Source organism: Nannospalax galili, unplaced genomic scaffold (genome assembly GCF_000622305.1).
Source record: "Nannospalax galili isolate Female #2095 unplaced genomic scaffold, S.galili_v1.0 scaffold962, whole genome shotgun sequence".
Lineage (NCBI taxonomy): Eukaryota > Metazoa > Chordata > Mammalia > Rodentia > Spalacidae > Nannospalax > Nannospalax galili.
The window spans coordinates 1,884,649-1,897,579 of record NW_008348537.1 but is presented as its reverse complement, the minus strand read 5'-3'; the positions used below and the strand labels follow the sequence as shown (position 1 = coordinate 1,897,579).

Here is a 12,931-nt window from a genome sequence, read left to right as displayed (position 1 = left end):
GAGAACACTATTCCTCTGCCTAAATGCTTTGGAAAAGTCCTTTAAAACCTCAGTTTCAAATAAAAGAAATCTATTGTGGAGAAAAAAATGAAGACTAGATGAAGAGATGTGCTGAGGTGGGGTAGGCTTGGAAAGAGGACAGCCCCTTCCCCAGGAAACAGAGCAGTGTGTAGAGGAAAGGGACTTTAGACAGTGGTTGTCATAAGAGCTTGGATGTATGACAAATTAGTAATCAATGCTTTTAAAAGCTAGTGGTTTCCATGGGAGTAAAGGGGAAGAAGGAGTTCAAGAGAGAGGGGACCATAGGAGAGAGGTATTATCAAAGGTGAAATGGGGAAAAGGGGTACTTTAACTGGAAAGGGAGGAGGGAGGGTTAGACAGGGAGAGAGGAGCGATTGAATAAATAATGCTTAGCTGGTGTGAAAACCCAGAGGGAAATGCGTTAGTTCGAAAGCCTATTGAAAAATTACACATACAATATCTTTTCATGAGTCCATGTGTATAGTTGAAGGCTATATAACATGAAACAGTGCCAGATAGGAGAAACCTCCCTTCAAGTTGTTGGCCAGGGTAGACCAAGAGACTCCCAAAATTACACAGGCTATTGCCACAACCCTTATTGGCTCACAGAACTTGAAGGTAAGACCCTATTGCTGAAGAAAGGACATACTTCAGACACAGGACTTGGAACAATGAGCTGGAACTGACCTGGAAGCCTCCTCCCTGAAGGCTACCTCTCATAGCTTTGGAGGACACTATGGAAGCTGCTAAGGGAGAACATCACTGATGGTCCAACTCCAGCTTTAAGTCCTAATAACCACAACAATGACTGGCACAGCAAACTATATTAGGGCAGTAGTGGCACTTTTATCTAGGGGTAATCAACAGTTCCCTCCCTCTCAGTGGGAGGGAACTCATGTATGGTACTGTAAATATAGCCAAATGCACGTGGCTGGAGAGGCCATAGATCTTAGAGAAAACCCTAGGCTATCAAGGCCTAGACAAATGTAATTCTTTTGTGCTAAATATTGATCATTGCATTACAGGCAAGGATGCCAGTCATTACTCATCAAAGAAGCTTCTTTTGCAACAGATGGAGACTATTACAGAAATCCACAACTGGTCACATGCAGAGAATAATTGTCTGTGAGATGCCTAGCCCTAAGTGACACATCTGTGATGAAACCACTACACCTAAGGTTCACGAAACATAGTGGATCAAGGGGTAGAGAGAATATGAATGCATCTCTCAACTCTTATTAACTAAGCTCCCTCATACAACAGAGGGCAATGAACACAAAAGACTGCAAAAGGCCAAAGCATAGAGAATATGAGTGTGCAGGACCCCTATATTAAACTTCACCCATCCAGGGCTCAGAGACCATTGTGGAAGAGGGGAGAGAAAGACTGTGAGAGTCGGGGGAGGAAATACATGACCATATGGAAACAAAGTCTTTCAGGCTCTTGAGACCTTGCTCGTATGAATCTACAGCAATGTTGTCAGCATCCGCAAGACTCATGCAAACTCAAGCAGACAAAAACCCAGCATAGAATTGGGGAAATGGGCACCAGGCCCCAATCTTAGCTGAAGAACTATTGGCAATGGATTACTGCTGAGTGAGGGAGAGCTGGTCTTCTTTAAGGGAGAGACTCTAGATAGGTTGACTGGACCCCCATTAGATGAACTTGCACTGAAGGATGTTTGGGTATGCTAACTTAACTGAATAGACCTTAACATAAATGACAGAATGTATGAAATTCAGTGGGGCACTATGGGAGGGTGTGGATGGGGGAAGGGGTATAAAGATGAGTAAGATGTTCTGTATGAAATACACAAAAATTCAATAAAAGCATGCAAAAAAGTGAGTGGTTTCCATGATGCTTGCCTTAAATGAGGGAAGGCACAGGGTAGAAGCTGCAAACCAGCATTTATCAAAGCAGGGAGACAGTTGACTCCCACCAGCCCAGAGTCCTTCAGATGGCTATGAGTTGTGCAATGGGCATTGGCATTATTTTGACCCTTGCCAAGGAGAATTAACAATCATTTTAGAATATAAATGGGGAATGTATGGGTTTTAGTGATTCCTACCTAGCATTCTAGAAATAGGGGAATAGCTCTGATGAACACCCCCTTTTTATGCAAGGGACAGAGGGTCCTCAGCTCACCATGGTAGATCATGTGAGTGGAGGTCACAGTTCTTGGCATTCTCTGTGGAGTCCACAGTAGTGGGGACATTAACAGAGTTCTCTAGAAACCTTGTAAAGGATGCAGATGACCCAGAAATTAAGCAGGAAGGAGCAGGTAGGAAGTAAGGCACAAGCATGGGAGGCTTTACACTGGAAACATTGTCTACAACCTTGCAGAGATGCAAATTCTCATTCCCAGATCTACTGAGTTGGGCACCCAAGGTAGGTCCTAGTAATCTGTCTTCTCATATTTTCAGATCATTCTGAAGCCCACTCTTCAGGGTCATTCTGATACTAAGGTTTGAGAAGCACTGCTCTAGGTCCTAGTTGCTTGTTATGATCCTAGATTGGGAGCCTTGAGAAAGGCAAAGCCTCCACTTATCATAAGGCAATCTGTACTTCAAGAAGGTCCCTGAGGTTTGCATCAAAGCTGGAGAAGCCTGACATGAGTGTGATACCCCACGCTATGGACAAATGTGAAGGCTTGGCATCTTAAGGGACTAACAAATATTTCAGCCTAGCTAGAGCTTTGTGAACCACAGGACCTTGTAAACCCATGCAAGAAGAAAACATATGACAGGCCTTGGAAGCATCTTCATATTACCCTGAGGACAGTAGGGAATCCTAGAGGTGTTGGACAGGGGAGTCACATTTGTATCTCAAAAATATTTCAGGTCGGGTGTGATGGCACACAGATGGCATCAGGCAGGCAGATAAGAGGCCAGCCTGACCTGATTTACACAGAAAGTTTCAAGCCCTGTCTTGAAAAAGCAAAAGCAAAACAAAAGGCTATCTCTGGGGTTGGAAGGTGGCCTACAGGAAGAATAGAGCAGAGAGTCCATTGGAGAGGAGGCTGGACTTCCTAACCTCAGCATTACTGCTGGGTTGTTAATAAATCAGGAATGAATGGATTTAGAATGCTGCATTTGACTGCATTCAAACCATTTAAAAGGAAGGTCTAGAATCTAGGCTGTTCCTGGGGACAGAGGCTAACTAACATGCTCACTTTGCTAGTTAGACAACTAGCTTCCACTTCCCTTCTGAGCTTCCTCCACCCAGCAGTAAGTGATGCAGAACAACAGGGTTTGAATAAAGAATACTGGGGCGAATGATGTAAATGAACAGTCAAAGTGGGAATTAATAACTTTTCTGTACATAGCTAACCTGAAATTGGATTTCTGTATGGTGAAGTGCTTTTTGACTCTCTTTGTGTAAAGTATTACCTGGATTTAATTGGGCTGCACTGGAGCTTGGACACAGGCACTATTTAGTTTTCCCAGATGTCTGTAATGAGCAGGTAGATCTGTACACAGTGTTTCTGTGTACAACTCAACTATGCAGGCTGCTCCCAGCGTAATTCCAGCTTCCACATAGACAGTGAAAGGAATGGTGCTCCCTCAAGTTCAGCACTGAAGAGGCCTGATTGGAGAGCTATTGGCACAGCAGAAAGGGTGTTCAGCCAGGAAATAACTAGTTTTGCATTATTTAAGGGATGCCTTGCTTACTTGCTAGCTTTGTGGAGAAAACATTGAGTCTGGGTTTTCTCATATCTAAAATAAGGTTGATAAGAAAACTTCTCTATCTGCTTTGTAGAGATGAGAATTAATTAAGATGTCCATAATTCAGGTATTCTAAATAATTGGAGTAACTGTTTGCTTCCAAATGCATGGAATGCTCCTGAGAACCTACCCCCCGGGCCTCACTGAGAGCTGTCCCTTTACTGGAGCTTTTCATTCCTTCAACAATACATACTTTCTCTCCAGTCTAGATTTTTTAAAAAAAGAGAATTCTTTTATTAAAATTTAATTTTAATTTTTAAAAACATTATTATTTTTATTTTATGAGCATGAGTGTATTGCCTGCATGTATGTAAGTGTACCTCTGTTGTGCAATGCTGGAGGAGGTCAGAAGAGGGTGTCAGATCCCCTTGCACTGGAGTTAAGGATAGTTGTTAGCCACCATGTGAGTTCTGGGAACTGAACCCAGGTCTCTGCAAGAGCAGCCAGTGCTCTTAACCTCTGAGCCATCTCTCCATCCCTGTAATTTGATTTTTTAATCACATGTATGTGCATGCATACACATGATCTGTGTGTGGGTATTTGTGTATGAATGCAGGCACCCTCAGAGGCCAGACGGTGTCAGATCCCCTGGAACTGGGGCTATAGGTGGTTGTGAGTCTACCGAACAACATGGGTGCTAGGAACCACACTTGGATCCTCTGCAAGAACAGTGAGTGCTTTTTTTTCCCATTGAACCATCTCTCTAGCCTCATCCAGTTCAGATTTTTATAGTGAAAGATAGGCAGTTTGCTGCGCGTTGCTTTCTGGTCCTGACTAGTAGGTCTGCAGTTACACTAGCCATCAAGTGGAATTCATTGTAGTAAATATCCCCTTAGCAGAATTTTTCAAGACATTTATTTGCATTTTTTGTTTCTTTTCTTGATGGTTTTAATTTGGAGAAAAAAAAACCAAATTGGGATAAACTTCTGGGAAAGGTTTGTTTTTATTGTTGAAATGTTCAGTAGAATTTCTTTTTGGCTTTTTAAATTGGAATCCTGCCTCACCAATTATGCTTTCAGTTCTGGTGGCAGAAATAAAAAATTGTAAAATCTTAATTAGCCTTTGAGTAAATGCCAAGGCAGCTTGTGCTAGTAAAATAAACATTGCCCTAAAACTAAGTCTTAGACCCCTGTTGAGAAGAGTAAAAGACAAATTTTATTGTTCTCCATTTCTGCTCAGATTTCTTTCTGAAGGTGGTGACCAAGGAGTTCTTGTGGTGTTTCAATTTCTTATTCAACAGATGAATCAGCTACAATCAACCTTTAATTAGTCAGTGAATTAAGTAAAGATTGGTGAGGCTGACATCATGATTGATTAACCAATTATGTAGAAATATCTGCCTGTTGCCATTTAACATGGATTGGCCTTGTACATCAAAACTCATATGACCCCCATAGGTTGTCATCTGAAAATATGTTATATGGCAAACATACTGAAAAATTACTGGTGAAATTTAGCCGGGCATCCCATATTTTTATTTGCTAAATCTGGTCAGCCTTGACATAAGTGAGCTCCCTCCCTTCTGTTTCTATGTTGCTAAATCAATAATACCTTAGACACATGGCCTGAGGGTGAAAGACGAGGTAGACCAGCAGGGAGGAGTCAAGGACAATGAGTCTTTACTGCAACCATAACCAGCATCTGGCTTCCTTTTCAACTGGGACTGATTTATCCCATTTACCAGAATTAAGAGTGTAGGTGGTGAGTCAGGATTTCAATGATTACTTGGAAAAAGAGACTAAGTCAAAGACTTAACTGTGCAATAACAAGCTAGGCATTCTATCTGTTGAGAAAGTGTCACTACAAAGAGGACAGTGAGATGAACAGCGGTGGTGGTAAGATTCATATCACTGAGTGTGAAGTTCTGGGTAGGGTACCAGGTGCTCTGCATGTGTCAACTCTATTATTTCTCTCACAGAGGGGGGCACAGTCATCATTCCTATCTCATAGTCAGGAAAATGGAGGCTCAGTGATGTCAAGCACTTCATCTGAGGTTACACTTTTGGAAACTGGAGGACAGGAGGCTACAGCCTTCTTCATAATGGTCTATTGGAGAACAGTGGGTCTCAGCTATGGGTGACCTTTCCCTGCAGCAGACACTTAGTAACACCACCAGGTATCTCTGCCATCATAGCAGGAGAGGAATGGATAGTGCTGCTGGTATCCAGGGGGTAGAGGAAAGAGAATGCTGCTAGATACACAAAGCACACAATGACCATCACAATGAAGGGTTAGCCAGCCCTAAACGTGAGAAATTGTGTACCACAGAGAGAAGGCAGGAGAGTATGAGAAAAAAATGGAAATGAGCTATTGTTTCTACTTCAATCCAAAGCAGCTGTGGTATTGCTGGATTTTACCTAGAGAAGTCTCCGGACTTCAGGTGGTGAGGGCAGGGCCTTGAAAGGAAAAATTTGGCTTTCTACCTCCTGATGCTTACCATGGTTGGGGATTTCTTGATGATTTTTCTTGCCTTCTCTAGCATAAATTTCCAGGCTTCCTATAAAAGCAGAGTGAGAGAACATCATAACTCTTATTTCATCTTTTCATGTCTTCTCTAAAATTAGGATTAAAGACTACAAATACACAATAAATGAATTGTTCCACTAATTTGTGATAAAATAATTTATAGGAAGGCAATTTCACATTAATAGGTGCCCTTATTAAGACTTTGTGCCAGGAGATAATAGGGAGTGATATACAGGGGAGAGAGAGGCAAGATAAATAATGCTTAAGTGGTGTGAAAAAACAACAGGAAAGTATATTAGTTCAAAAGTATACTGAATATATATATATATATATGTGTGTGTGTGTGTATACACACACATATATATGAATGTGTGTAACTAAAGGCTATATAAAAACAAACAACAAAACAACAAAAAACCCCACAGTGCCAGGCAGCGAACTCTCCCTTCAAGTTGTTGGCCAGGTAGTCCAAGAGACTCTCAAAATAACACAGGCTATTGTCACAGCCCTTGATTGCCTCCCAGAACTTGAAAGTAAGACCCTACTCCTAAAAACAGGACATGCTTTGGACACAGGGTTTGGAGCAACTGAGCTGGAACTGGAGGCCTCCTCCCTGAAGATAATCCCCCATAGTATCAGAAGATACTATGCAAACTGCAGAGGGAGAAAACCAGTCAATGATCCCATCCAGGTGCAAAGTCTATGAACCACAACAATGCCTGGTCCAGCAAATAATCTCTACTGGTGCAGTAGTGTCACTTTTATCCTGGGGGTAAACAACAGCTGTCTAATTGGTCCTAAGGCCTGCTCAATGGGAGGGAGCTCATGTGTGGTACTGTAAACATAGCCAAATACACATGGTTGGAGAGGTCATAGGTACTGGAGAAAAACCTACTTTTTTCACATCCCTAGATCAACATAATTTCTTTCTCTAGTCTAAATATGTATCCTTATATTCATAGACATTTGTACCTCTCACCACTCATCAAAGAAGCTTCTTTTTGCAATAGATGGAGATTATTACAAAGTTCCACAACTGGTCAAGTAAGACATAGAGAATAAGTATTTGTGAGGTGCCCAGTCCTAAGGCACACATTTACAATTCAACCTGTATACCAAAGGCTCTGGGAACATAGTGGAACAAGGGGCAGAAAGAACATTAATGCATCCCTCAACTCTCACCAGTGAAGCTTCCTCATGCAACTGATGGTGATTAGCCCAGAGAATCACGATTCGTCAAAGTGCAGAGAATAAGAAACTGCAGAGTGCTTATCCCTATATCAAAGTTCTGCAATCCAAGGTTCAGGGATCATTGTGGAAAAGGGTGGTGGAAAAAATTGTAAAAGTCAGAAGTGATGGATGACCACAAGGAAACAAGAGTTTTCCAGACAGCTGCGAAGTTGAACTCACAGCAAAGGTGACAGCATGCACAAAACCCATGAAAGCTCACCAGACTAAGTCCCAAGTAGGGAAGTATGTCAGAAACCCCAAATACAGCTGAGAAACTATTGGCACCTGATGACTGCTGGGAGAAGGAGAGTTGGTTTTCTTCGGCAGAGATGCTAGGCAGGTTAACCAGGCTCCACTGGATGGACTCACACCAAAGGCCATGTGGGGACACAAACTTGATTCAATAGACCTTAACATATATGAAAGAGTATTTGAAATCTGGTGGAGGGCTATAAAATGTGTGTAGATGTGGGAGGAGGTCTAAGTATGATCGAAATATATTGAATGACATTCACAAAAATTCAATAAAAATGCTAAAAACCCCCATATGTCTTAGCACTCATCATGTATCAAGACACATGTTCAAAGCTAAAATAATAAATATCTTCAGGTTTGCATGAAAAGGTCAGTACTTACTAAATATTAGAAACTATATCCTGTGGAGCATATGGATATATTGAAAAACTGTTCTACTACAAAAACCAATCCACAGTTTCTATGCAATCTCCAGAAAATTCTGTCATTTTTCACAAAAATAGAAAAAGTCTTAAAATTATTACAGAAACAAAAAGACCCCAGATAGCAAAGCAATCCTGAGCAAGAATAACATTGCTAGAAGTATCATCATATCTGATCTCAAGTCGTTCTGTAGAGCCACAGTAACAAAATAGCATGGAACTGGCACAGAAACAGATGCTCAGAGAATAGAACAAAATAGAAGACTCAAGCATAAGTCCACAGTCACAACCACTGAATTTTTGACAAATGTGAAACATACGTATTGGAGAAAAATCTGCCTCAACAGTAAGTGGTTCTGGGAAAATTGGATATCCACACATAGAAAAATGAAATTAGATCCATATCTCTTACCCTATACAAAAATCAACTCCAAATGGATCAGAAATCTCACAGCTCCAAATGGATCAGAGATCTTACAGCTCCAAATGCATCAGAGATCTTAATGTAAGTGCAGAAACTCTTAAATTGTTAGAGGAAAAGTAGGTTAACACTTTAAGATATAGACATAGGCAAGGACTTCCTGAACGGATGCTAGTTTTCTAGGAAATAAGACCAAAAAGCTGACAAATGGTACTTCACGAAATTAAGACTGCGGAATGGAGAAAATCTTTGCTAGTTATATACCTGAAAAAGGATTGCTGTCTATAGTACACAAGAACTGAAAAGACTGAGCAACAAGAAAACAAGCAACTCAATCACAAAACGGGCTAAAGATATGACTAGGGAGTTCTCAAATAAAAAATACAAATGGCCAATAAAAATTTTTAATTGTTCAACATCCATAACCATCAGGGAAATGCAAATTAAAATTACATCGATCTTCTGTCTCAATGTGTTTTTTAAAAAAATATTTTATTTATTTTTATTTTATGTGTATGACTGCATTTCCTGCATGTATGTGAGTGCACCCATGTCGTGCAATGCCATGGAGTTGGTCAAAAGAGGGCTCCGGATTCCCGTGGAACTGGAGTTAAGGACAGTTCATAGCCGCCGTGTGGGTGCTGGGAATTGAACCCAGGCCCTCTGCAAAAGCAGTCAGTGCTCTTAAGCACTGAGCCATCTCTCCAGCCCCATGTCTCATTAAAAAACAAATGACAAGTGTTGACAAGAATGTGGACAAAGGAAACCTTTGTACAGTGCTGGTGGGATTATAAACTAGTCCCGCCAGTGTTGAAATCAGTACAGAGATTCATCAGGAAACTAAAAATAGACCTACATGTGACCCATGTCTGCCATTACTGGGTACCAGCCCAAAGGACTGCAGGTCAATATATCACAGAGACACTGGCACATCAGTGTTAATTGCACCAGTGCTCATGATAACTAAATTATGGAGACAACCTAACTGCCTACCAACAGGAATATGTGAGAAGAAGAATGTGGTCTATACATCCAATGGAATGCTTTTTAAACATAGAGAAGTTATGTTGTTTTCAGGAAAATGGAATAACTGGAGATAATAAGTAGTCCCTAGATTTTAAGCAGATGCATAAATCATGTCTGTAAATATGACATGACATTAGAAGTTAAGCTCTCCAGGGGAACAGAAGAGACTAATGGGAGGGGGACAAGCGAGATGGGGTAGGGTCCGGGGGCATGATGGGGCAAATGTGTTCAGCATACAATGTATATTTGTGTCACAAAGTTCCATGTACAGTCACTATATACAATTACATTTTTAAAAAGAAAACATTTGTTACGTTAAACAAGAATAAAAATAGCAACCTGATTTTACATATACAGAAAAATAAAGGAATGCATTATAAAATCAAGTGATAGGTTTTTTTCCTTTTGTTCTTTTCTGTGCTGATTTTAAGAATGCATACCAATCCATGAATAAATGCTCGTTGCTATTGTTGTTGTTATACATGTTATAATAAGAACCACATCAAAGGCCTTTAATATTAGGGACTAATGTGCTACCTATGTGGTCCTCCCAGGAGTCTGAGAGCAGGTTCATCAGGGTGCTGGTGTGTGGAGGTGGTAAGGTGAGGGAGCCTTTTCCAAGAAGGGAGTCAGAACATCCAATTATGGGGAGAGTCTTAGACTCAGATGGGGATCCTAACTCACCCATTTATTCAGTATCCACCTCAAAACTCTAGCTATATGAATCAGAAAACAAGAAAAATCTGCTGAAAATTGGAAAAGGTAGGATCTATGAACAAGAAATTTGAAGCATTTCTTTAAGACATAGTTTGGGTAGTATGAAAATGAAACAGAGGAAGTGGCCTATTACTCAGCACTTTCATGGGGAGTCAGTGTGCAGGCAGTAGGCACTGAGGGGTATGTGTACCAGCTGCAGTGCTACAGGCTACAGTGGTGTGGAGGCAGCCCTCCAATCGACTCTGTTACCACCAGAGACAGTATTGCACAAACACTGCCCCTTAGCAAAGGCTGACTCTGGTGTTTCCAGGCGACAGTGGGGCTAACTTCTGCAGCTGTTTCTACATGAGGTCTAGACAATGGCAACCGGCTTTATCTAGTAATAATGTAAAAGCGTGGATGGAAGCTCCAGAAACTGCTCTTGACTTTCTTCATTTGGTTATCATGTTTCCTTATCCTAGCTTTAAATTCTGGTTAGCATCTACTTATTTAATACCTATATGAGTGAATTGCTAAGGAAGACATCACATAGACTCACAGAACTGTAAACCTTCAGTCCAGTCCGAGACTTATGGTTCAAAGAACCATGTATATGTAAACTAGATTTCTACACTGAAGAGATGAGAAAGAACTCAAGGCGATACCAGCAGTCTATGAAAGGAGAGAAGAGCCTGTGTTTGACTGTTGGGCTATATATTATGTGGTTTGCTAAAACACCTTTGTTTAGTTTGATTTAATTGGCCATCCAAATTAGAGCTCCTCCAAAGTCCTCAAACAAAGGGGCTTTGTGATTAGCGGCTGATGTTATCAGTTGAATTGTATTCTACCAAAATTCATATGTACAAGTCCTAACCTCTCATTACCCCCAAATAAAACCTTTATGTAAATAGGGTCATTGTAGATGTAATTGATTTAAGCTGAGATGAGGTCAGACTGGAGTAGGATGGACCCCCACTTCTATATGACCAATGTTCTTACTAATAGGACACATGAAGAGAAAAAGATACATACAGAAAAAAATTATGTGATGATACAGGGAGAATGCCTTCTGTAAGGAACACCAAAGATTGACAGCAAATTGCCAGAACAGAGGCAGGGAACCCGTTTCACTACATTCAGAAGCTAACCCTGCTGATACTTTGATCATGGACCTCTAGCTTTGAAAACTATGAGACACAAAGTCCTGATGTTTAAGCCACATAGTTGTGATCATGGCAGCCTCAGGAGATGACTATATGTTCTCTGATTCTCAAGCACGAATGTGACCCAGAGTTCTTGCTCTTGACCTAAGAGGAATTTGGATGATGGAAGAGTAGAGGCCAAGGCTCGTTACTTTTTGCTTCTTGGTTGGAAGAGTGCCTTGGTGGATTCTGACAAGTGCAGCAGAGTGGGAGCACAGGGGAAAGCAAGTGGTCTAATCTGGCGGATAAGATTTGGACAAAACTTTTATCTTCAGTGGCAACTTTCAGGATACTGTAGTCATCTCAGATCATGGTCTAGAACCATACAGTGTTTGTGAATTTGAGTTTTAGAGTCACATTTACTAGTGGGACCTTGAGCAAATAACTTGAGCATTTCGATCCTTAGTTTTTTCATCTGTAAATTAAGACAAAAATAGCATTGCTATGAGGATTGAACAAGATAGTACTTAGAAAAGGAAGCTTAACATTAGTATGACATTAGTATTAATGGCAATTGCTGTTTTTATTTTGGGCTGTTATGGTATCAACACCCAACTGGAAAACTGCAATATCAGCCTATACAAATGTATGGTGCTTTTGAATGACTCTGAAGCGACTCTGAGAAGAAAGAGACACAAGGAGATCACACCATTTACCCAGGGTCTCTCTGTAGGCAGAGCCAAGATTGACACTCAAGCTCTGTACCCCAGTACCTTTTCCCTTACTGTCATACTGTTTCCTAAGAATGAAGTATGCCTGGCAGTTTAACCAAAGCAACAAAACGGAACCTGTGAGGTTTCACTTAGACATGGCATAAATGGAAATGTCAAGTGCAGCTCCCAGTGAGTAGGGATAGTCTCATGCAAAAGATCAGACAGCCAGGGTGGAGGCTTGGTTCTCTTTGTTAAGAAGCACCTGGGTGGAAATTCGTGTCATCCAGATGCGTATGTCATAGGGAGCACATCACCGAAGATGAGAGGAAGAAGGTTTTCTTCCATCAGTCATTTCTCTTACTGTTTCCTAAGAATGAAGTATGCCTGGCAGTTTAACCAAAGCAACAAAATGGAACCTGTGAGGTTTCACTTAGACATGGCATAAATGGAAAATGTCAAGTGCAGCTCCCAGTGAGTAGGGATGGTCTCATGCAAAAGATTAGACAGCCAGGGCAGAGGCTTGGTTCTCTTTGTTAAGAAGCACCTGGGTGGAAATTCATGTCATCCAGATGCGTATGTCATAGGGAGCACATCACCGAGGATGAGAGGAAGAAGGTTTTCTTCCATCAGTCATTTCTCCGTGCAATCATTCATTCTACTCACTTATCTTACAAATATCTATTCTTTGTTGTATCATGAGCTCTTTCTTGGTACCATGATAATAAATGAGACACCCAGGCTTTTCATAGCACAGGGGGAGAAGATCAATAGTAAAGTATAATTAGAATACACTGTGGAAAGTGATAAGCAGTAG

The 12,931-nt window shown here is 41.0% G+C and overlaps 1 protein-coding gene across 1 annotated transcript in view; it reads right to left on the bottom strand.

The window, feature by feature from the left end:
* Nucleotides 1–12,931, bottom strand: part of Aoah (acyloxyacyl hydrolase) — a 255,067-nt gene that overhangs the window by 157,192 nt on the left and 84,944 nt on the right. The window contains exon 5 of the mRNA XM_008845432.3: nt 6,184–6,243. Coding sequence (XP_008843654.1) covers nt 6,184–6,243 — 60 coding nt within the window. The remainder of the gene's footprint in view (nt 1–6,183; nt 6,244–12,931) is intronic.